We start from the raw sequence: 22,041 nt of genomic DNA on the forward strand, positions 1-22,041 counted from the left end.
ATCACTTCCCAGTGTACTGTTGGAAACAAAAACTGAAATGTTGCTGTGGTCTCAGTCCTCACTGAATGGAAAAATGCAATAAAGAAGAAAAAAGTCAAGGTTTGAAATACCCCAGATTTTACTTGCCACATTTTCATTCTGAAGCAAAAATGACAATTAAAAGGAAATGATGTTATGCATTTCAAATTAAAACAGAATGTAGATAAGACTTAAACATTATGTTGTTTGCCTTGAAGAAATCACTTCCCCCATATGATTATTTAATTCAGGGCCAAGTGTGGTAATTCCAGTGCTGACATATTTCATTTATTATACATTACTAGTCCTAATTAGATGACACCTTTGTCATTTTAGCTTAGGTGTCCTTTACTTATGGAGCGTTTTCTTATTTGGGTCATTGTCTCTTGGCAAGAATATTTTTTCACTTTGCTCAGATCTGGTTTCTTTCATTCTGCTACTATAGTTGCCCCTCCCTTTAACTCGCTGATCTTCCCACCTGCTAGAGAATCTGACAGAACCAAGGAAGGGTGGAGAGAAATAAAGGAATACATGACAGAAATTCATTGCTTGAAGGAAGCTCCTTTTCTTTTCATATTTTTCCTTAGAATTTAAGATTTCGAGGATTTCCCCTATACTTACAATGGAAAATATAACTGGAGTTGACAATATCTTTGGACCAGCACAAACTTTCTAAGTCTTATGTAGTTTGTCCATATAAATAGCACCCCCTGGATAATTTTGCCCCAGTTCACCACCTTATAATCAATTATGGGTGAGGTGAGGAGGGGCAATGTCTACAATGGTACCACAGTCTGTGAAGTCTCCTGTGATATCGCAGCCCTGTTTTGGAAAGCCAACAGTTTTTGGTAGGTGGGGAAAACTTAAACTACACATTTCAATTTTGAAGTATTACAGAAATGAACACCGGTCTCTGAATCTTCTATGGATTGCCTATAGCTAATATATTTTTATTGAGATACTTAAGCAACATACAATATAGTGTTTTTGAGAGACCTATAACTTCTTCATGGACTAGTTGAAGAAATATCCAAATTCTGATCTATTGCCTGTTAAAGCTAAGTAACATGTTTTCTTGTACACACTAATATCTCTCCCACTTGCTCCCTCCCACTATATTCCTTGGTGCCTATAAGACTTGTGATTGAAGCAGAATTACATTCAACTTTAATAGGAGTTCTGTAAGTACAGTATATTAATCTTTGATTGCACAGCTTGACCATGAAACTCTTTTTTTCATTCATGTCAACTTTACTATTTGGAACAAACTTGCTCATGTTGCTAAATAAATTAGTATATTTTCTTAGCTAACTAAAATACAAAACATTCTGACCATGCTATCCCTGGCATGCACAAAAGCTTTTCTAAGAAAAGTAGCAGACAGCTTATCCCAGAAATTAAATATGCAGGCTGCAGGAGAACAAGTAGTTGTGGATACATTCAAACTACTCAACTTTCAATTAATTTGGATTGTAGTAACCCTGCCAAATACACTTGTACTATGCCTGCCTCAAATGCCTATCCCATTTGCTGTCCTTCATGCAGCTGATCGTAAGGGTAAAAACAGCACACCTCACCATGCTTACTCCTTGTCAGTAATACAGAAGTTCTGTAGTCTTTATAATGCCTCACACGCTGCCTCTGGAACATATCCATTGTTTGAACTGTTGAACCTGGTTAGTAGAAAGATCAAGAAGATCATGTTCTTGCATGTATTTGGAAACAGACACTACAACTGTGCAGCCATGCTAAGCCAGGAGTTGTGTAAAGATATACCTGGTATGGAAAGCAAATGTTGCTGTGAATCTCTCAGCTTATTCTAAACTCACCAAGGTAACATCCAAGTACTATTTGAATCACAAAAGAACTTAGACCTAGCTGTCTGAATTGAGTCACTTCTGATCATGTACAGTAGGCTATCAAGGATTCAGGTGATCTTTCCAGGCCAGAAAAGGAAATACCAATGAATCTAAGTGCCTAAGCAGCTTCTGCAAGTGAGTGGAAGCAATTTGGATCACTCCTTTAGGCACATCTACACATGCTTTAATGTTCTTCAGTTAATGTGTATTAAATCTAGTACCTCCATTGAGAGGTACTAGGAAAATGTGCATTAACCTGTATTAATGTGCATTAACTGAAGAGCATGGTTTTTAAGTGACACTTAATGCTCATTAGCCTATTTTAATGCACAGTAACTAAAAAGCATGGGGCACTTTTACATGTGCTCATTCAGTGAGCTTTAGTTTAAATTCCCCCACTATTTTGAAGTACTGGAATGTTGATACATGAGAGGCAGGAGGCTGCTGGAGCACAGTTATTACCACACTCCAACAGAAATGTAAAGTGCTCCATTTGGGGAGAAATAATTCACAACACACTTACAGTCTTGGCATTGCTACTCTTGCTAGCACCGCATCTGAATGAGACCTGGGTGTTGTGATAGACAACAAAATGAACATGAACCACCAATGTGATGCTGTAGCTGGTAGAGCTAATCAAACACTGGCATGCATCTACTGAGGCATCTTGAGCAAAGCTAAAGATGTCATCCTCCCTCTCTACTTGGCCTTGTTGAGACTGCAGCTGGAGTTCTGCATCCATTTCTGGGCTCCACACTTCGGAAAGGATGTGGAAAAGCTCAAGAGAGTCCAAATGAGGGCCACACACATGATTAGAGGCCTAGAGACCAGGTCATATGAAGAGAGGCTGAAAGACTTGGGACTATTCAGCCTGGAGAAGAGACGACTCAGAGGGGACTTAGTGGCAGCCTATAAGTATATCAAGGGTGTACATCAGGTCCTGGGGGAGCATCTGTTCACTAAGCCTCCCCCCCCCCCCCCCCCCCCCCGGGGAGGACAAGAAATAATGGGCATAAACTGATTGAAGATCACTTTAGGCTAGACATAAGGAAAAACATCTTTACAACTTAAGTACTAAAGGTTTGGAACAGGCTCCCCCCAGAGGTGGTACAGTCACCCATCCTGGCAATCTTCAAAAAGCATCTTGATGCCCATCTTGCTGGGGTCATCTGATCCCAGCAGTCTTTCCTGCCCAAGTGCAGGGGGGCTGGACCCAATGATCTCTAAGGTCCCTTCCAGCCCCTAACAATTATAAAATTATGAAATCAAGTCTGCTCTGATGCATGATAATCACAGAGAATTGGAGCAGGCTCTGTGTAAATGTCCATGTGTCACCCTTGTCTAATGTTTACATCTTGAGGCATGGTCTTCATTGCGCCCACTGTTAGAGCTGGACAGTGTGACCCCAGCTGCAAACTGCTAACAATGCAAACTCTGCTAACCTGCTAACAATGCTTGATGTTACATATCAAAGAGGAGGGAGGTTTCCTATTTTACTGTGCCATTAATTGTTTGGTAAAATGATGTTCCTCAGGGCTCTGCCTCCCCTTGCACACTGTCCTAGCACCAACCCAATGTTGTTAGTCTCAGTCAGGTTATTAAGGTCACAAATGCACCATCAATATCCCCAAGTACTTGATGCATATCTCTGTATAAGCCAAAAGCCTCAGTTAACTTCAGTCCTCTGAGCTATAAGGCTACCCCTATTAAAAGTCCTATTCTCCTGGCTGGGGTTTTCCCTTCTCAATCAATTAATAGTGAGTCCACAATTTACAGGTTTCTTTGACGGTTGTGGGAGAAACTTTTCTCCTCACCTCAAACAACTTATGATTAGATGTCTTTCTTTCCTCCACAGGACAGCGAGTGCTCCTCACTGCTTGGCTGACTCAGAAACAGGTCCAGATCTCTCTGCTGTCATCTCCCAGACAAGTCTAAAGACTCCTCCAAGTCTTCACATGTAGGAACTGCAATCAGTTCCTCCCATCTGCCCCGGCCAGGGCATGCTAGTTTGGAAGTCAGCTTTTCCTCCCTGGGCTTCCTCTTCCAGGTGTCATGCCTGTAGGGGTCAGGCACATCTTTATGAAGTGTTCAGGCCTGTGCCCGGCCAGCTGAGCCAGAACACTCTGATAAAGCATAGTTTCATAATTGGTAGGGTTGGAAGGGACAAGGGACCTGAGCAGATCATCAAGTCCGACCCCCTGCCATGGGCAGGAAAGAATGCTGGGGTCAAATGACCCCAGCAAGGTGTCTATCTAGCCTCCTTTTGAAGACCCCCAGGTTAGGAGCGAGTACCACTTTCCTTGGAAGTTGGTTCCAGCTCATTGCCGCCCTGACTGTGAAGTGGTACCTCCTGATGTCTAGCCTGAATCTACTATCAGTCAACTTCTGGCAGTTATTCCATGTTACTCCCGGTAGTGCTCAGGGGAGCAGGGACACTCCCACTGCCTGCTGGTCCCCTTTGGCAAGTTTATAGATGGTCACCAGATCCCCTCTCACATTGGAAGCCCATGTTCCTTTTGGAATCAATAGTGACTCCAAGATCCTTTTCTGCCTCTGTGCTGACAAGAAGGGAGTTCCCCAGCATGTAGGTATGCTGTTGGTTCTTTCTCCCTAGGTGCAATACCTTGCATTTGTCAGTATTGAAACCCATCCTATTCTCATCCACCCACCCCTGTAACCTGTCCAGATCAAGTTGTAGCCTGTCCCTCTCTTTTAGCATTGCATGGTGGCAATGATGCTGTGGTTTCACTTGTCCATGCCACCATTGAACATGCAAGTAAGCTTTCAGGTTGGGGTTCTCCCAATGCTTCCGGGATGCTTGCTGCCTTGGCAGCCTGCATCTCGCTGCCACTCTGCACTTATGTACAGGCACCCACTGTTTTTTAGTGATACTTTAATATGCATTAAAATAGGCTAATGCACATTAAAGTGCATGTGTAGATGCGTCCAAACTTGTCACTTAAATTCTACCTAAATCTAGTTAGGCACCTAAGAGGCTGATTTGGCTTCTGTTCCTAAGGCTTATCACAAATTAAAGCCTTGCTTAGGTCTATAAGGAAAAAGAGGATAGAATACAACCTCTGTAAAAAAAAATACAATCCTTGATGTTATGCCAGGATTAACTAACACTGCTGAGAAACGAACTGACATTTCTGAAAAGACTAGACATCTCAGTCTGGGCTGAAGAAGGTATATACACACAAACTCTGTTTTGTAAATTTTGTTGTGTACCTTCTTTATGCAAGTGATGGCTTGTTTATTTTAATTGTAGTTCATTTTAAAAAGTTCATACTGCACAGTAAATTGCCTGTAAATTACTTAAACATATGAGCTGGGATTTACAAAGAAGACAAATTAGGCAATTCATTGCTGTTGACCAACAATGAGATTGATGCCTATCTCTCTTCAGTGCCTTTGAAAATTCCACCCATAATGTGTACCTATAATTCATGGAGGAAACTCATCCCACATATTTAGGAATAATGGATAATATTTAGGATTATGTTTAGGATAATGTTCAGGATCCTATATGTTTAGGAATAGCTACAAAAAGCTAAAACTAGAAGAATTAATTAATTAACTTAAGCACATCAGTTCCTGCAACAGGAAAATGCTTTTAAGTGAACTGAAAATCTACCTAGAAAGCATACTTACATGGAGCAAATAGAAAATGGAGAGTTTTTTAAGATGACATCATTTGTAGTGGTACATGGAATTGACAACTTCACCTGCAATTCCAGAAGCGTGATTTAACGGGGTATTGGTGTGATATTTGTGTGCGCATGTGTGAAAAGAAAAGGCTTGGCTACAAACTGTCATGTTCTGGGACAACAATTTTGAGCAGAACTTGCATTTCAGTAATTAAGTCATTCTTTAAACATCTACTATATCATTTTAAATGACTTTGCTGTGGTCTGTCATTGACTTTTGATTTATGAAGTCATACAATCATAGAAAATTAGGTTTGGAAGGGACTTCAGGAGGTCATCTAGTCTAAACCCCCGCTCAAAGTAAGACTATCCCTAACTAAAGCATTCCAGCCAGGGCTTTGTCAAGCCAGGACTTAAAAACCTCCAAGGATGGAGAGTCCACCACCTCTCTAGGTAACCTGTTCCAGTGCTTTACCACCCTCCTAGTGAGAGTTTTGCCTAATCCAACCTCTCTCTCTCTCTCTCTCTCTCTCTCTAGATAGATAGATAGATAGATAGATAGATAGATAGATAGATAGATAGATAGATAGATAGATAGATTTTAAGGCCTGGCTTGACAAAGCCCTGGATGAAATGATCTAGGTGGGGATGGTCCTGCTTTGAGCAGAGGTTTAGACTAGATGACATCCTGAAGTCCCTTCCAAACCTAATTTTCTATGATAGATATGTATGTATCTATATTCTATGTAAATATAGAGATAGAGATAGAGATATATAGCTGGTCTGCATTAAGGATCCACAGTTTCACCTCAGTACTGAAACAGCCTCCCTAGAATCAAAATATATTTATGATTTTGTGATAAGACTTTGATTTATGTCTTTTGGATAAGACTATCTTGATGTACTGGAAAGCTGCCAGATTTGACCAGTTTAGAATTTCCCTTATATAGGAGCTCACTAGGGCTTTGGAGCTGGTATCCCTGACTGCTGTGTCAACTTCTCCTTGTTTCCAATGCAGGAGAATTTTGGACTGAAGAGGGTGGAGGTGTGGCCAAAGCATGATGTGCTCCAGCTTTGTTCATATGGTGAATAGTCCTCTAAGGACACTTGTCAGCTGGCAAAAGTTAGATCGGCCTTTAAAATCAGGTGTATAGAGGAAGCTCTTACTAGCTCTTTGACAAAGCTCCCCTGAACAGAAGCTTGGTGCACTTGGAATCTTGGCCACTGAGTAATATTAATTTGCTTTAACTTCCTAAACAGGGCCTTTGCTTTACTTTGTGTAATGTCTTACTTATCTTTATGCTGTAATGTTTAATGTTCAGTTCTAGTATTACCACATCTGCCTTTTGGAGAGCATTACTTTCCTCTCTGCAGCAATGGCTTTCCTGAGGTTATGGAAGTATTCTGCATTGTTTTCTCATGCCCAGTTCATGGCACGTTCCCCAGAAGTCGCTAATTTATCTCATTATGATATACTTATCAACAATCAACCTTATAAACTTCATATACTTTTTATATTCTTAATTCATTCACAGAGATTGGAGGGAGGTTATTAATCCCTAGAAAGAATGTATTGATTATCCATCTTAAATTTTCTCAGAAAAGGAGGGAAACACTAGTAAGGTTTCTAGCTAGATTTAAGTAATTACATATAATTAAATAGATGTCCATAAAAGTACATGCAATTCAAGCAATTGATTTTCCTTGCTGTTCCATGGTCCATACAATGGCAAAACATTCAGATAAAACTAGGCTAGTGATAAGCACAGTGAGTAGCTTGAAGAGACTATACATACCTGTTTAAATTATATTTAAAAGTAGTTGTAGATGTCCTAATTATTTCTCTTAAATCCCAGAGTGCAGTGCAAATTTGTCTTTAAGAAAACTAAGAAGAAAAATAAAAACAAGGCCAAAAGCACCCACTGTTAAATAGTTAATTTGGAGTCTTGACATCCCTACATAGGTTATACCAAAAGGAACAAGACATTTTTATCTTTTGGAGAGAGCGGTTAATGCTGTGATGTGATCTTTCAACCCATGCAGCTTTGAACTGTGACATTTATTCTCACTTCACCATTTGTTCCCATTCTTAACATCACACTGAGGGAGAACTTCATTCTGATTCACAGATATTCTTTTGTGACTATTATTCAGTCTTTACCTTGAGGGCTTTTTTCATGTAAAAGACATTTTGTGGAATCTATTGCATTAAATTTCATGACCACTCTTGAAAGCAGAAATTGCTTCATGATAACTTCATCTCTGCAACAGAGTGTATATATTAAAAGGGAAAAGGGTTTGGGCCATTGTGGACTCACACCTAAATACTGCTTATTAAGCTAGTAAAACTGCCTACTTGAAATCATTAAAGAATGTAGTCACTGAACATCTGAGGTGAAATCCTGTCCCACTGATGTTTTGATACTGACTTGGGGCAGGGGAGGCAGGTTTCCGTCCTTTCTCTTTGTTTCTTGCTCCCCACTTCAAAGCTTACGGGAGCAGTGACAGCTGGAGTGACAATTCATTTCCCATCCTTTTCAAACAGCATAGGCAGATTAACGCACAGGCCAGTGGGACCTGGGTCCAGGCACCCCTGCCAATCAGGATGCCTTGCCAGCTCGCAGTACTTCAGCCTACAAGGGTTCCTGCCTGGGGCTGCTGGGAGACACAGGGGTGGTGCCAGTCTCTTCCTGGTGGCAGGGCTGGGCCAGGGCTGGGCTCAGGCAGGATGGGAGCACTATGCCTCTATGTGCTGTGTGCAGAAGCTAAGCGGGGGGGGCGGGGGTGGTAGCACTAGAAGGGGTGGCTACAGGGAGGCTAAGGTGATTATGGTGTGGCTATAGCCTCCCCCCAAACCCTGCCTAGCACTGCCCCTGTGCATGGCTACACGTGGCCAGGAACAAAGCCAGGCAGCCAGCTCCCTGCAGGTACATTTAATGGGAGGAAAGGGCATGGGAGAGGGAAGGGGCATGGGAGGGGAGGCAGATCGAGGCCCCCACAGTGAGGGAGGGAGTGGGACAGGGGCAGGGGCTGAGGCTGGGGGCGCTGCCCAGCCAGGGTGCTGCATGAGACCCAGGGCTGGGGCAGGGAGAGGGATGCAGCTACAGGTGGCTTGTCCAAGAGGCATTGGAGGATGGGAGAGAGCCCTGAGCCCACACCAGGCAGCCTGCCTCTGCTTTTGCCCCACTGGGCTCTACTCCAGCCATAGTAGGGGGAGGGGAATGGGGATGAGGGGGAGAGGTGGGCATGTGCCACCCCACCCACAGCCCAGCCGGGTCCACCCAGCCTCCCGCACAGGGCACAGAGGCCCACCCCGCCCCGCCCTTGACAGCAGCAGCACCAGGAGGGGAAGTCCAACTTGAGTCCAGCTCGCATGAGGGGGAGGGGGCCTCCAATTTTGTGTTTGCCTGAGGCCCCAGTGAATCTTAATTCACCTGTCAAACATCTAGCAAGTCAGATGTGTCGTATAAGCACAGCAAGACAGGAATAAAAGGACAAGTAAAAGGATCAAACACATACGGGCACTCATCCTGCAGTTTGATTGATGTAGATGGACCTTTAGGCCTATACTGAATGCCAGTGAAATCAGTGGAAGTGCAGGTCCACTCTGTGCATCTGATGGCAGATTAGGGCTTGCAGGCTGGAAGTAGCATGGTGAAAAGGTGGTATTTAGTAATGTAACTGTCTGAGGATGACACTTAGGCTTGGGATAGACATTACACATAAACCAGTTTAAGTGATCAGAAACTGGCATAAGCCTGTAACAGAACAGACAGCCAGTGTACATAAACCAGTTTCAAAATGGCTGAAACTGGTTTGAGAGAAATCTGGTTGAATGTAGTATCAGACTTAACTGATTTGGCTTAAACGGATTTATGCAATGTCTGCCCCAGACCCCTTGCTGATTTAAGTTAAACCAGAGATCCCTGGCATCCCAGCATGCTCCATGGGTGGGGCTTTCTGCTCCAGCCCAGCCAGAGCAGGGACAGGCAGGAGTGGGGGTATGGCCAGGGAGGGGTTTAATTCCACCTGTTTATCACACTGGCAGGGGCCTGATCCAGATCTGCCAGGCACTCCTCCCTCACTGCTGCAGCAGCGGGCACCATGGCCCCTGAGGCAAAGGAGGGCAGGGAAGAGAGTTAGTCTACCCCCACTGGCAGCCAGGTTTGCCCACCCTTGCTGCCACACTCCCTGCCCACCCCCAGGGGCCCTGCCTGTCTGTGCCCCCTCCCTGCCACTGCAGCAAGAGGGGGCGGGGTCCTTGTTGGGAGCAGCAGCCCCTGTCATAATGGGGGGGAATGCGAGCCCCTTTCTGGAAGGATTGCTGTGCCTTGGGGCTGGAAAAGCTGCAGGAGGCTGTGCACAGCAGCACCAAGGTCTGGAGTGGGCCAGAGCCCTGGAAGCCCCCCACAGCACTGCCGCACTCTGCAGCAGCTCTTCCAGCCCCACAGAGCAGCCCCTGCTGAGAAGGGGTTTGCACTCTGGGAAGCCATGATGGTCTGCTGCCCATCATGGTCACTCGCTGCTTGCCACTTCAGCTGATGGATGGGGATGGGGCCTGGCCCTTGCTGCTCAGTCTGTGCTTGGGGCAAGGCCCCTCCTGGCAAGAGGAGGCTTATTCAGCCACTGGCCCCAAAGCACAGGCTGAATGGTGGCTGCAGCCAGGCCCAACAGACCCCACTGCAGTGCCAGCAGTCTTTCTGTGCTTGAGGAAAGCCCCCTTCTGGCACGAGGGGGCTTATTCAGCTGCTGGATGCTGGCACTGCAGTGGGGTCTGCCCAGCCTGGCTACAGCTGCCACTCGGCCTGTGCTTGGGGCCAGCGGCTGAATAAGCCCCCTCTTGCCAGGACAGGGCTTGGCCCAAGCACCACCTGAGTGGCAAAGGCCAGGCTCCACCCCTGCCTGGCAGCTGGAGTGGTGAGCAATGAGTGACCATGATGGGCAGCAGCCTGTTGTGGCTTCCTAGAGCATGAGCCCCTTTCCAGTGGGGGCCTCTCTGTAGGACCGACAGAGCTGCTGCGGTGTGCAGCAGCACTGTGGGGGGCTTGCAGGGCTCTGGCCCACTCAGGACTCTGGTGCTGCTGTGCACAGCCCGCCACAGCTCTACTGCCCCCGCCGCACAGCAGCCCTGCTGGGAAGGGGCTTGTGCTTCCCCATATTAAGATAGGGGCATCTGCCCCCAACAGGGGCCTGCCCCCTCCCAATGCAGCAGTGGGTTGGGGGCATGGCCAGACACTGGGCAGCAGGGCCTTTTGGAGTGGTGGGGCCAGGGGCGGGGGTTATTCCTCCTCCCTCTGTTGTCTGGCAGAGGGGACAGTAGGGGGGCCTATTCCGGGGCATGGAGCACGGTGGCAATGGTGGGCAGACCTAGTTGCCAGTGTGGGTAGAAAGGAGACTAACTCTCCTCTCTTCCCCCTTCTGCCTCAGGTGGGGAGCACCAGTGAGGGGGGAGCACCCAGCAGACCTGGCTCAGGTCCCTGACAGTGGGATAGAGAGGGAGAAATTAAACCCCCCTCTGGCCAGTTCAGCCCCATCACAGCTTCCCTGCAGCTGAGGGCGTGCTCTAGCACTCCCAAGCCCCTGGCCTGAGCAACTGCAGGCATGTGCCTGTGTTGCCTCAGTCTGGAGAAAGTGTTTGTCCTGTTACAAACTGGTCCAGCCCAGGCAGGTTAGATTAACCTGCAAAGGTTGAATCAATTTAGGTTCTGGCTTTTTGAATGTCTGTCCCTAGCCTTCGGGCAGAGGGAGGCATAAATGTAATCACTTAGGAGGGGCAAGGGATGAGTAAGGATCTCACCCACCATGTTCCCTTCCTGCCTTCTCTCTCATTCTGTCTGTCCCATGTCTGGCTCCAGGTGGGGGGTTAGAAATGAAAAGACTCTCCCTTATTATATAATATGCCACTTTTACTTTTTACTTAAAGGGCCCCTAATCCATATCTCCTCCTGCCTTCCTATTTTAGGTAAAATTGCAGCTGGCCAGCCCCTGGCTGCTTCAGCCCACAGGATTTGAAGGGAAATTGACCAGTAGGAATTGGGGAGGCTCTGTTCCCCCAGACACCACCCGGGATTACTAGAAATAATGTCCACAGATTGTTAGAGAGAAGGATCAGACTGGATATCTGGAGCTGCCAGACTCTGGAATGGGCTCCCAAGTGAGGTGGTGCTCTCTCCTACCTTGGGGGTCTTCAAGAGGAGGATCTTCAAGAGGAGGCTGGACAGATATTTGGCTGGGGTGATATAATCCCGACACCTGTTTCATAGTTTCATAGTTGGTCGGGTCGGAAGGGACCTGAGGAGATCATCAAGTCCGACCCCCTGTCATGACAGGAAAGAGTACTGGGGTCAAATGACCCTGGCAAGGTGTTCATCCAGCCTCCTTTTAAAGACCCCCAGGGTAGGAGCCAGCACCACTTCTCTTGGAAGTTTCATAGATTCATAGATTCATAGATGCTAGGGTCAGAAGGGACCTCAATAGATCATTGAGTCCGACGCCCTGCATAGGCAGGAAAGAGTGCTGGGTCTAGATGACCCCAGCTAGATGCCTATCTAACCTCCTCTTGAAGGCCCCCAAGGTAGGGGAGAGCACCACCTCCCTTGGGAGCCCATTCCAGACCTTGGCCACTCTAACTGTGAAGAAGTTCTTCCTAATGTCCAATCTAAATCTGCTCTCTGATAGCTTGTGGCCATTGTTTCTTGTAACCCCCGGGGGCGCCTTGGTGAATAAAACCTCACCAATTCCCTTCTGTGCCCCCGTGATGAACTTATAGGCAGCCACAAGGTCGCCTCTCAACCTTCTCTTGCAGAGGTTGAAGAGGTCCAGGTGCCCTAGTCTCTCCTCATAGGGCTTGGCCTGCAAGCCCTTAACCATACGAGTGGCCCTTCTCTGGACCCTCTCCAGGTTATCCACATCCCTCTTGAAATGCAGCGCCCAGAATTGCACGCAGTACTCCAACTGCGGTCTGACCAACGCCCTATAGAGGGGAAGAATCACCTCCTTGGTTCTGTTCGTCATGCATCTGCTGATGCACGATAAAGTGCCATTAGCTTTTCTGATGGCTTCGTCACACTGATGACTCATGTTCATCTTGGAGTCCACTAGGACTCCAAGATCCCTTTCCAATTCCGTGCCACCAAGCAGGTAATTTCCTAGGCAGTAGGTATGCTGGACATTTTTCCTCCCTAGGTGCAGTACTTTGCATTTCTCCTTGTTGAATTGCATTCTGTTGTTTTCTGCCCATTTGTCCAACCTGTCCAGGTCTGCTTGTAGCTGTTCCCTGCCCTCCGGCGTGTCCACTTCTCCCCACAGTTTTGTGTCATCCGCAAACTTGGACAGAATACACTTCACTCCCTCATCCAAGTCGCTGATGAAGACATTGAAGAGTATCGGTCCTAGGACCGAGCCCTGCAGGACTCCACTGCCCACACCCTTCCAAGTCGATACCGACCCATCCACTATGACTCTCTGGGTGTGACCCTCTAGCCAATTCGCCACCCACCCGCCACCTACCTGGGGCATGGGGTCGGACCTGATGATCTGTTTAGGTCCCTTTTGATCCTAAGCACTATGATATTATGACACTATAAAAGCCTGTACCACTTCCTCCTCCTGTCATCCTCTTTCCTACTCATGTGAGAAGAAGGAAGTACTAGGGGGAAGAGCAGAGCCAGAGAGCCAGGGACAGAAAGCAAAATCCTGGGGATACAGTTGAATCATAGAGTCATAGAATCATAGAAGTAGGGTTGGAAGGGACCTTGTAGATCTTCAGGTCCGACCCCCTGCCTGGGCAGGAAGAAAACTGGGCTCAAATGACCCCAGCCAGGTAGGCATCAAGCTGCTTCTTAAAGACCCCCAGGGTAGGAGCCAGCACCACTTCCCTTGGAGGTCGGTTCCAGATCCTAGCCGCCCTAACTGTAAAGTAGTTCCTATGGATGTCTAATCTGAACCTACTCTCCAACAACTTGTGGCCGTTATTCCTTGTTATCCTGGGGGGCACTAGGGAAAACAAGGATTCCCCCAAACCCTTCTGGTCCCCCCTAGTGAGTTTGTAGATGGTCCCCAGGTCCCCCCTCAGCCCTCTCTTGCGAAGGCTGAACAGGTTCAGGTCCTGTAGCCTCTCATTGTAGGGTCTGCCCTGCTGTCCCCAGATCATGCGGGTGGCCCTGCTCTGGACCCTCTCAAAGTTGTCCACATCCCTCTTGAAGTGGGGTGCCCAGAACTGGACACAGTACTCCAGCTGTGGCCTGACCAGTGTCGTGTAGAGGGGGAGGATCACCTCCTTGGCCCTACTTGAGATGCACCTGTGGATGCACGATAAGGTCCGGTTAGCCTTGCCGACCGTGACCTTGCATTGTCAGCCCATGTTCATCTTGGAATCAATGATGACTCCAAGATCCCTTTCTGCCTCCGTGCTCTCAAGAAAGGAGTTTCCCATCTTTCATAGATTTCATAGACATTAGGGCTGGAAGGGACCTCGGAAGATCATTGAGTCCAGCCCTCCGCCCAAAGGGCAGGAAGTCAGCTGGGGTCATAGGATCCCAGCAAGATAAGCATCCAGTTTCATCTTGAAGGTGTTCAATGAAGGCGCTTGAACGACCTCCGGTGGCAGGCTGTTTCAGACCTTGGGGGCTCGGACAGTAAAGAAATTCTTCCTTATGTCCAGCCTGAAACGATCTTGTAGTAGTTTGTGACCATTCGACCTCGTCATCCCTTGGGGCGCTCTGGTGAACAAACGTTCCCCCAGATACTGGTGGTCGCCCCTGATAAACTTGTAGGTGGCCATCAGATCACCCCTGAGCCTGCGCTTTTCCAGGCTAAAGAGCCCCAGGGCTCTCAGCCTGTCATCGTAGGGTCTGCTTCCCTGACCTCTGATCATGCGCGTGGCTCTTCTCTGGACTCTCTCAAGCTTCTCCACATCCTTTTTGAATTGTGGAGCCCAAAACTGGACACAGTACTCCAGCTGCGGCCTCACTAAGGCCGAGTACAGGGGGAGAATGACGTCCCGGGATTTGCTCGAGAAGCATCTATGGATGCAAGCCAGCGTTTTGGTCGCTTTACTAGCCGCAGCATTGCATTGCAGGCTCATGTTCATCTTGTGGTCAATGATGACCCCCAAGTCTCTTTCTTCCATAGTGCTAGCCAACATAGCACTGCCGAACCTATAAGGATGCTGCAGGTTTTTTTTTCCCAAGGTGGAGAACCTTGCATTTATTGGCGTTGAACACCATCAGATTCTCGTCTGCCCACTTGCTGAGCCTGTCCAGGTCAGCCTGGATCATCCGCCTGTCTTCTGGTGTGGATGCTTTGCCCCAAAGTTTGGTGTCATCTGCGAACTTGGCCAGTCTGCTTCTGACTCCAGTGTCCACGTCATTAATGAAGATGTTGAACAGTATGGGTCCAAGGACAGAGCCCTGGGGGACCCCACTGGTCACTGGACACCACGATGAGTGACTTCCATCAATTACTACCCTCTGGGTCCGACCCCGGAGCCAATTTTCCAGCCAGGGGATCGTGGAGGACCCAAGGCAACAATTGGCCAGTTTCTCCAAGAGACGATCATGGGACACCAGATCAAAGGCTTTTTTGAAGTCAAGATATATGACATCAATCTCATCTCCCTTGTCCAGGTGATAGGTCACCTGGTCGTAGAAGGAAATGAGATTGGTCAAGCAAGACCTACCCGCAACAAACCCGTGCTGGCTATCCCTTAAGAAGTTGGTGTCGGCCAGTCCATTAAGGATGGCCTCCTTAATAAACTTTTCTAAGATCTTCCCTGGGATAGAAGTCAGGCTGATGGGCCTATAGTTAGCCGGATCCACTTTCCTCCTTATCTTATAAGTGTGTTGCCAGCTACTACTGCCCAAGTGCAGCACCCTGCACTTGTCAGTATTGAAACACATCCTGTTTTTGTTAGCCCATCCCTGCAACCTATCCAGGTCTTTCTGCTGTCTTTCCCTCCCTACTAGCATGCCCACCTCACCCCATATTTTGGTATCATCAGCAAATTTGAACAGGTTGCTTTTCACCCCATCATCCAAATCACTGATAAAGAAATTGAACAGCGCGGGCCCAAGGACAGAGCCCTGGGGGACTCCACTGCCCACTTCCCCCCAGGTCGAATATGACTCGTCCACCACCACCCTCTGAGTATGACCCTTCAGCCAATTCGCAATCCATCTGACCGTGTAGGCATCGATGCCACAGTCACCTAGTTTTTGAGGATGGGGTGGGAGACAGTGTCAAAGGCCTTGCTGAATTCCAGAAAGACTACATCCACGGTGACACCTGCATCCAATGCTTTTGTGACCTGATTGTAAAAAGCAATCAGATTGGTCTGACATGACCTGCCCTTAATAAAACCGTGCTGGTTGCCCTTGAGCATCATCCCCAATGCCGGCCCATCACAGATGTGCTCCTTGATGATTTTCTCAAAGAGTTTCCCCAGGATTGAGGTAAGACTGATGGGCCTATAGTTGCCCGGGTCCTCCCTCCTCCCTTTCTTAAAGATGGGGACCATATTGGCCATCTTCCAATCATCTGGCACCTGGCCCAAGCACCACGAGCGCTCATAAAGCTGTGCCAAGGGCCCTGCAATAACCCCTGCTAGCTCCCTCAACACCCTGGGGTGGAGAGCATCTGGCCCTGCTGATTTGAACATGTCCAGCCCCTCCAGAAGCACTCTAACCCGGTCCTCCTCAACCTTAGGTCTTGAGGCGTTCCCCTCGAGTATGTCTTGAATCATGGTTGGGGAGTCCTGGTCCCTGCACAAGAAAATGGAGGTGAAGAATTTGTTAAAGAGGTCTGCCTTCTCCTCTGGCGCAACCACCAGATTGCCCAGCGCATCTTGCAGGGGCCCCACATTTCCCGGTGCCTTCTTCATCCTCCCTATATATTTGAAAAAGGACTTTTTATTATCTTGGATCTTAGACGGTAGTCCTAGCTCTATGTCTGCCTTAGCTTTCCTAACAGCCCCCCTACAGGCCCGAGCAGTGGAGGTATACTCCTCTTTGGAGATTGCCCCCCCCCTTCCACTGGGTGTACGCCGCCTTTTTTGCAACCAGGCATTCCCGGACGTCCTTGGTGAGCCAGGGAGGCTTTTGGGCACTCTTGTGCCCCTTGCTTCTTGTTGGGATCGTCACCCCTTGGGCCCTGAGTATTGTCTCCTTAAGGAACGACCACTCATCTTGGGCACTGAGTTCCCCTGCCCTCGAGAACCCCAGCACCTCTCCCACCAGTCTCCTCAACTCATTGAAGTTGGTCCTCTTGAAGTCTAGGGCTACCACCTTGCTGCAGGCCCTTGTCACCCTGTGCTGGATGATGAATTTCAGCAAGCGATGATCGCTATCACCCAGGTGGTCCAGGACCTGGAGCCCCCTTACCAGATCATTGCCTGTGACCAGGACCAGGTCCAACAGGGCATTTCCTCTGGTGGGACTGTGCACCTTCTGGGTTAAGTGGAGGTCCTGAAGATAAGGAAGATGGAGGAAGAAGGAAAGGTCTCAGGAGGAGAGAAATCTTTAGAAGAGAGATATTAAGAATTCAGCTGGATCCATAGCATGCAAATTTAATCAGTGTTTGCAATGTGCTTTGAACATTAAATATGCTTTGTAAGTGATAGTTGTTATAAATAATAAATGACTCCCATGTCACTGCCTTTTGCTCCATATTTGGATAAGCAGGAAGCGCACCGCTATGGCAACATAACTTGCAATCGCATGTAGACCCACACGATCGTTACATCGCCATAGCGTACCATATGGCGATGTAGCATGTTGCTACGTCGCTATAGGGCAGCATGTAGATGCACCCACTGAGTAGCTGAACTGAAGCATCTCCTTTGTTCACAGTGGTGAAAATACGTGAAGCAAATAAGAAAAGAAAAATGTAATGTGCACTTTGTAAAGGTAAGTGATGAAAATAATGCCTAGGGGTACAGATACAATGAGATTAGATTGAAAGTTAATGATTTTTCATTTCCAGAGCTGTTTTCTTTTCAATATTGGTACAACAGTACTCAGTGTTTTTTTAACAAGTTCCTCCTACTAACCTGCAGAAGCAGGTTAAGGTAATTCTTAATGTTTCCTAGCAATAATTTTTCCACCTAATCTCTTAGCTCTAAAGCCTAACACTCCTGTTAGAAAGTACCCCTCCTCACTTTGGGACTCGTTGAATTTGTTATAAACAATAAACAATAACAAACAATAATAAATAATAAATCCCTGACTTCTGCTGGGATTGCCCCTTAAACAATGAACTGTAGCTTTACATTCCAGCTCAAGTCAGGGGTTGTGTAGAAGAAGCATGGGAGGAACGTGATTCTAACTGGTTCCAGGTTTGCTTTTGCCCCAGGGGACAGTAAACTGCAGCAGTTTTTTGTTGGTACAGGCTACATTATTGTCTGTGCCAGTTCCACTGTCTTGGCTGACACATTGCTCCCCCTACTCCAATCTCTGTTCCTACATTCTCCACCACAGGATATGTAACAAGAACTAACAACTTGCTCCTCCCACTACACATCTGTGCACAGACTGGCAATGTGGGTCACACATGCAGGACTCCTTACCCTGTTTCTCCTTTGCATATGTAGGCAACAGGGCTCACACTGAGCTAAGGGTAAGAGACCGCCAGTATAAGAATTCAGTCCTTACTGAACATAAGTTTAGTTTTTTATATTTGTCTGCAAATGGCAAAAAACTACAATACCATCTTTTTATATAAAAGGATAAATAGAGCATTTTTATTAACACTTTTTGCAGCAACAAAAGTGACACAGTCCACATCTTTTCATTAAACAGAGCAAAAGCTATGGTCACATTTTACATCACTTTGAGGCACAAAGCAAAATATTTTCCCTTAAGGTCAAGGTCTGATTTGCATTTAGAAGAAAGAAGAAACAATCCTCAAGTTGTATATTGCGGTAGCAGGGCCTCCAATCACTAGCACAATACAATGAACAGATCAAAAATCCAGAATGGATTGTTACATACAATGTAAATTATTTAATTTGAATTAGGAAATGGATCATTATTGTCATTTTAGAGCATTAAGAAGTGGCCTGGTGTTGCTAACCTCAGTTTGGTTTGGTTCAGTTTAATCCCAACAACCCCAAATATCTACAACAAGCTAAATGAAGGTAATATATAGACTTAAAAGATTATGCACTTTATAATGCATTGCACTTATTGCTTGGTACACTAATGTTGCAATTCTTGTTGAGTTATGCAAGGAATGGCAAGCGCAATGCTTGATGGCTTCCTTAAACCCAACACTAATTATTTGCCACTTTGGTTTATAGTGAGTTTTGTTACTCATATTCAGTGTCCATTATAATTCTATTTATCTGAAAGACAAATACATTTTTTTTTAATTAAGGGATTTGTAAAATAGTGACATTTTCTATAATTACAATATCTTTAATAAACATCTATTTATACAACTGTGGCACAATGTGTCATAAAATATGAAAACTCTCAAGGGAAGAAAGATGCTTAAATTATTCTCTGTTTCTTTCAGTTACTTCAAAATATTTTGCAGAACAAATACATACATTGTATATAGGGCTACTTGCTCATAGTAAATTGCTCTTTGGATTTTGCGTGGGGATATATCTTTTTCCTAGGTTAAATGTTTCTCTTCTAAATAGATCTGCAACCAGTATAAAGTTGTCATTTTTTGTAAATAAAAGAATATCAATGCTTGTTTCCCACAAAAGGTAATTTCCTGCCTGCTTGAAAAGTTAGATTTCAAATTAGATATTATTTTATACTGGTTGGTAAGTGTAAGGAAGAACATGACACAGAACAAAAGATTCTTCAGAAGATTCAGAAACTTCAGTAGATTCTGTAAAGAACAGAAATAAGAATTTGTGCCCAAACATTCAATAAAAAACTCCTAAATAATTCCTTTATTTATCGCAGAGTAGCCTGCAGCATATAATCACAATAAACATATAATATGCCCTATTTTGTTCTTTTAGGGCCTGATTCAGTTTCCATTGATGGAAACTGGATTGATTCCCTATACGTGCCAAGGACTGACCCTTTATTTTTCAAGAAAGTCCTCGTCTCAGACCAAACACACAGTTCCTATATCGTACTGAGTAAACTTGTATACTTAACACAATTATTTAAGATCTCTTTCAATACAGTGTAACAAATATATAAGTGCATTTTTTAATGATAAAGTAGTTTTGGCTTTCTAAACAGGATTAGATGTGCCAACTTGGTTGGTTAGTTGTGCTTTAATCCTTAGTTATGAGTTTAGCTCATGTATACTGCAAGTATCTAATTGCCTCTATAGTTTTGACCAGTAAACCTTTAAAACTCTAATGTTTATAGAATGGATACACCTGAATGGAGGTGATGGCATGTCACAACTCATACAGATTGCACTTTAATGGAAACTTGTTTTTGTTTTTACAGTAAGACCTTCTTGACTGATATGTGTTTACATTTATACCACATTTTTGTGTGCAAACAATCACAATGAATTTAATCACAAACACTACAAAATATATCCAATATTTAGGTTTGTTATGAATAATCTTCTCCTTCCTTATAGCTGTATGAGTCTTGTACTTCCTGTTGTACAAATTCTTCTTTCTTCTCCCAACCATTAGGCCAGCCACCATTGACCTGGGTCGTAGCACCATAAGACTTAGTGGTACCATAATTTACATAATTCTGTGTAATGTCCCCTGTCTCTTCATCAAGTTCATCTTCATGAATAAAACCACACTTCTCTTCACTTGTCTGTTCAGGGTCTGCCCAAGGTTGTTTCTCTCCTGAAGCAAATATACCATAGAATACAACACCTCCATAATGGACTAAAGCAGCAATAAGGAAGACATACTGCCACTCTTCTCGTGTCTGTAAAGAAGGAGATTGCTAAATTAGAACACAAGCACAATATGGTTAGCTACAGGGTCTGAATGAGGAATTGAGGTTGTAATTTTTCAAAGGATATCTGGGAGTCAAATCCCACTCCCAGGTGCCTAACTAATATAAAAGACCTGGAAAATGACTTTAGGGAAAGGTTTCTTTTGTTGTTTTTTTTCATTCTTTCTTAATATCTGGAATTAAATTGCTCAGCTTGAGATCTATATAGAAATACTTATAATAGCTTACCTTGTTTTTTGTCATGGCTCCAACTATTATAGGACAAACCATTCCAGACAAAGTCCCAACTCCATTAGAAATTCCCATTAAGATGCTGGCATACCTTGGGGCAATGTCTAAATGGTTGACATTGAATCCTGCAACACAAATGTAAGCTTATGTCCGTAGCATAAAATGCATTATTGCTTCAATTTTGAAATGTGTACTACTGCTATAGTTCAATGGTAATAAATTGCCTAGTTTGGCCTGCTTCCATTGATAATATACAAAAAGGGATCTTGCCCTGAAATGTTTATAGGACAGAACAAGATTATAGGTATGGGGATAGATTCTAGTTTTAAATTTGAATGGAAAACATAATATAGAATTATACTAATGCTGTTTTCTGTTTAAAATCTGTTTGAAAATAATAAACACAGAGGGAAAGAAAACTAGAGAAATAATTAAACTTTGGAGAAAATTTCCTAAGTGTAATTCATGTCCCTCTAATGTTGGAAATTATAAATTGCATCACTTTCTGTTACACTTCATGTCACTTCTTCTTCAAGTTCTCCATGGGTGCGTCTACATGTGCAATTAATTCAAAGCAATATACTCCAGCATATATTGTGCTAGAGTTTATTCCTCCCAGGTGCCGCATTTACATGTGTGCCAGCTGGCAGTGTGTGGCTAGCTGGCACCGTTGTGCCCCAGCCAGACACATCAGCATCTACACATGTATTCCTGCATGCTAAAAAAGACTCTGCCACAAGGTAGTACTTGTATTTACAAGTACTAACCTGTGGCAGATTTTATTATTTTGCTGCAGCCTAATAAGGTAGACACAGGCATGTTTACTGTGGAGCTAATTTACTGTGAGCCACAGTAAACATCTCATGTAGACCTACCCCATAGTTTTCTATTTGATCACACAGAACAGAAGGAGGTAACTTATTTTTCATGTGACTGTATAAGATAAAAGTAATGAAAGGAGACTATATTTAAAAGCTATTATACTTTCTTTCTAAGATGTTTCCATTTAGAAAGAAATGCAATTAATTTAGAAAGTGATACAATTAATTTTCATAGTTTTAGCTTTTTGTAGCTATTCCTAAACATATGGGATCCTGAACATTATACTAAACATAATCCATTATTATATTATCCATTATTCCTAAATATGTGGGATGAGTTTCCTCCATGAAATATAGGTACACATTACGGCTGGAATTTTCAAAGGCACCGAAGAGAGATAGGCATCAATCTCATTGTTGGTCAACAGCAACGAATTGCCTAATTTTGTAGGAGTAGAACAACTGTTAAAAAAATAAAAGCAGGGTATTTCCTTTAAGGGCACAATTTTCTACAGAAGGTGCATTTATTTAGGGTTGTCATTACACATTTCTTCTTGATTAGGTA

General features: G+C 45.0%; 1 protein-coding gene across 1 annotated transcript in view; it reads right to left on the reverse strand.

The window, feature by feature from the left end:
• Positions 1 to 18,262: 18,262 nt before the first annotated feature.
• SLC17A6 (solute carrier family 17 member 6) overlaps positions 18,263 to 22,041 on the reverse strand; it is a 54,978-nt gene continuing 51,199 nt past the window's right edge. Inside the window, exons 11-12 of the mRNA XM_006275508.3 lie at positions 20,653 to 20,780; positions 18,263 to 20,394 (exon numbers count right to left, since the gene is read on the reverse strand). Coding sequence (XP_006275570.1) covers positions 20,059 to 20,394; positions 20,653 to 20,780 — 464 coding nt within the window. The 3' untranslated portion in view covers positions 18,263 to 20,058. The remainder of the gene's footprint in view (positions 20,395 to 20,652; positions 20,781 to 22,041) is intronic.

This window comes from Alligator mississippiensis, chromosome 2 (genome assembly GCF_030867095.1).
Source record: "Alligator mississippiensis isolate rAllMis1 chromosome 2, rAllMis1, whole genome shotgun sequence".
In the NCBI taxonomy this organism is placed as follows: Eukaryota; Metazoa; Chordata; order Crocodylia; family Alligatoridae; genus Alligator; species Alligator mississippiensis.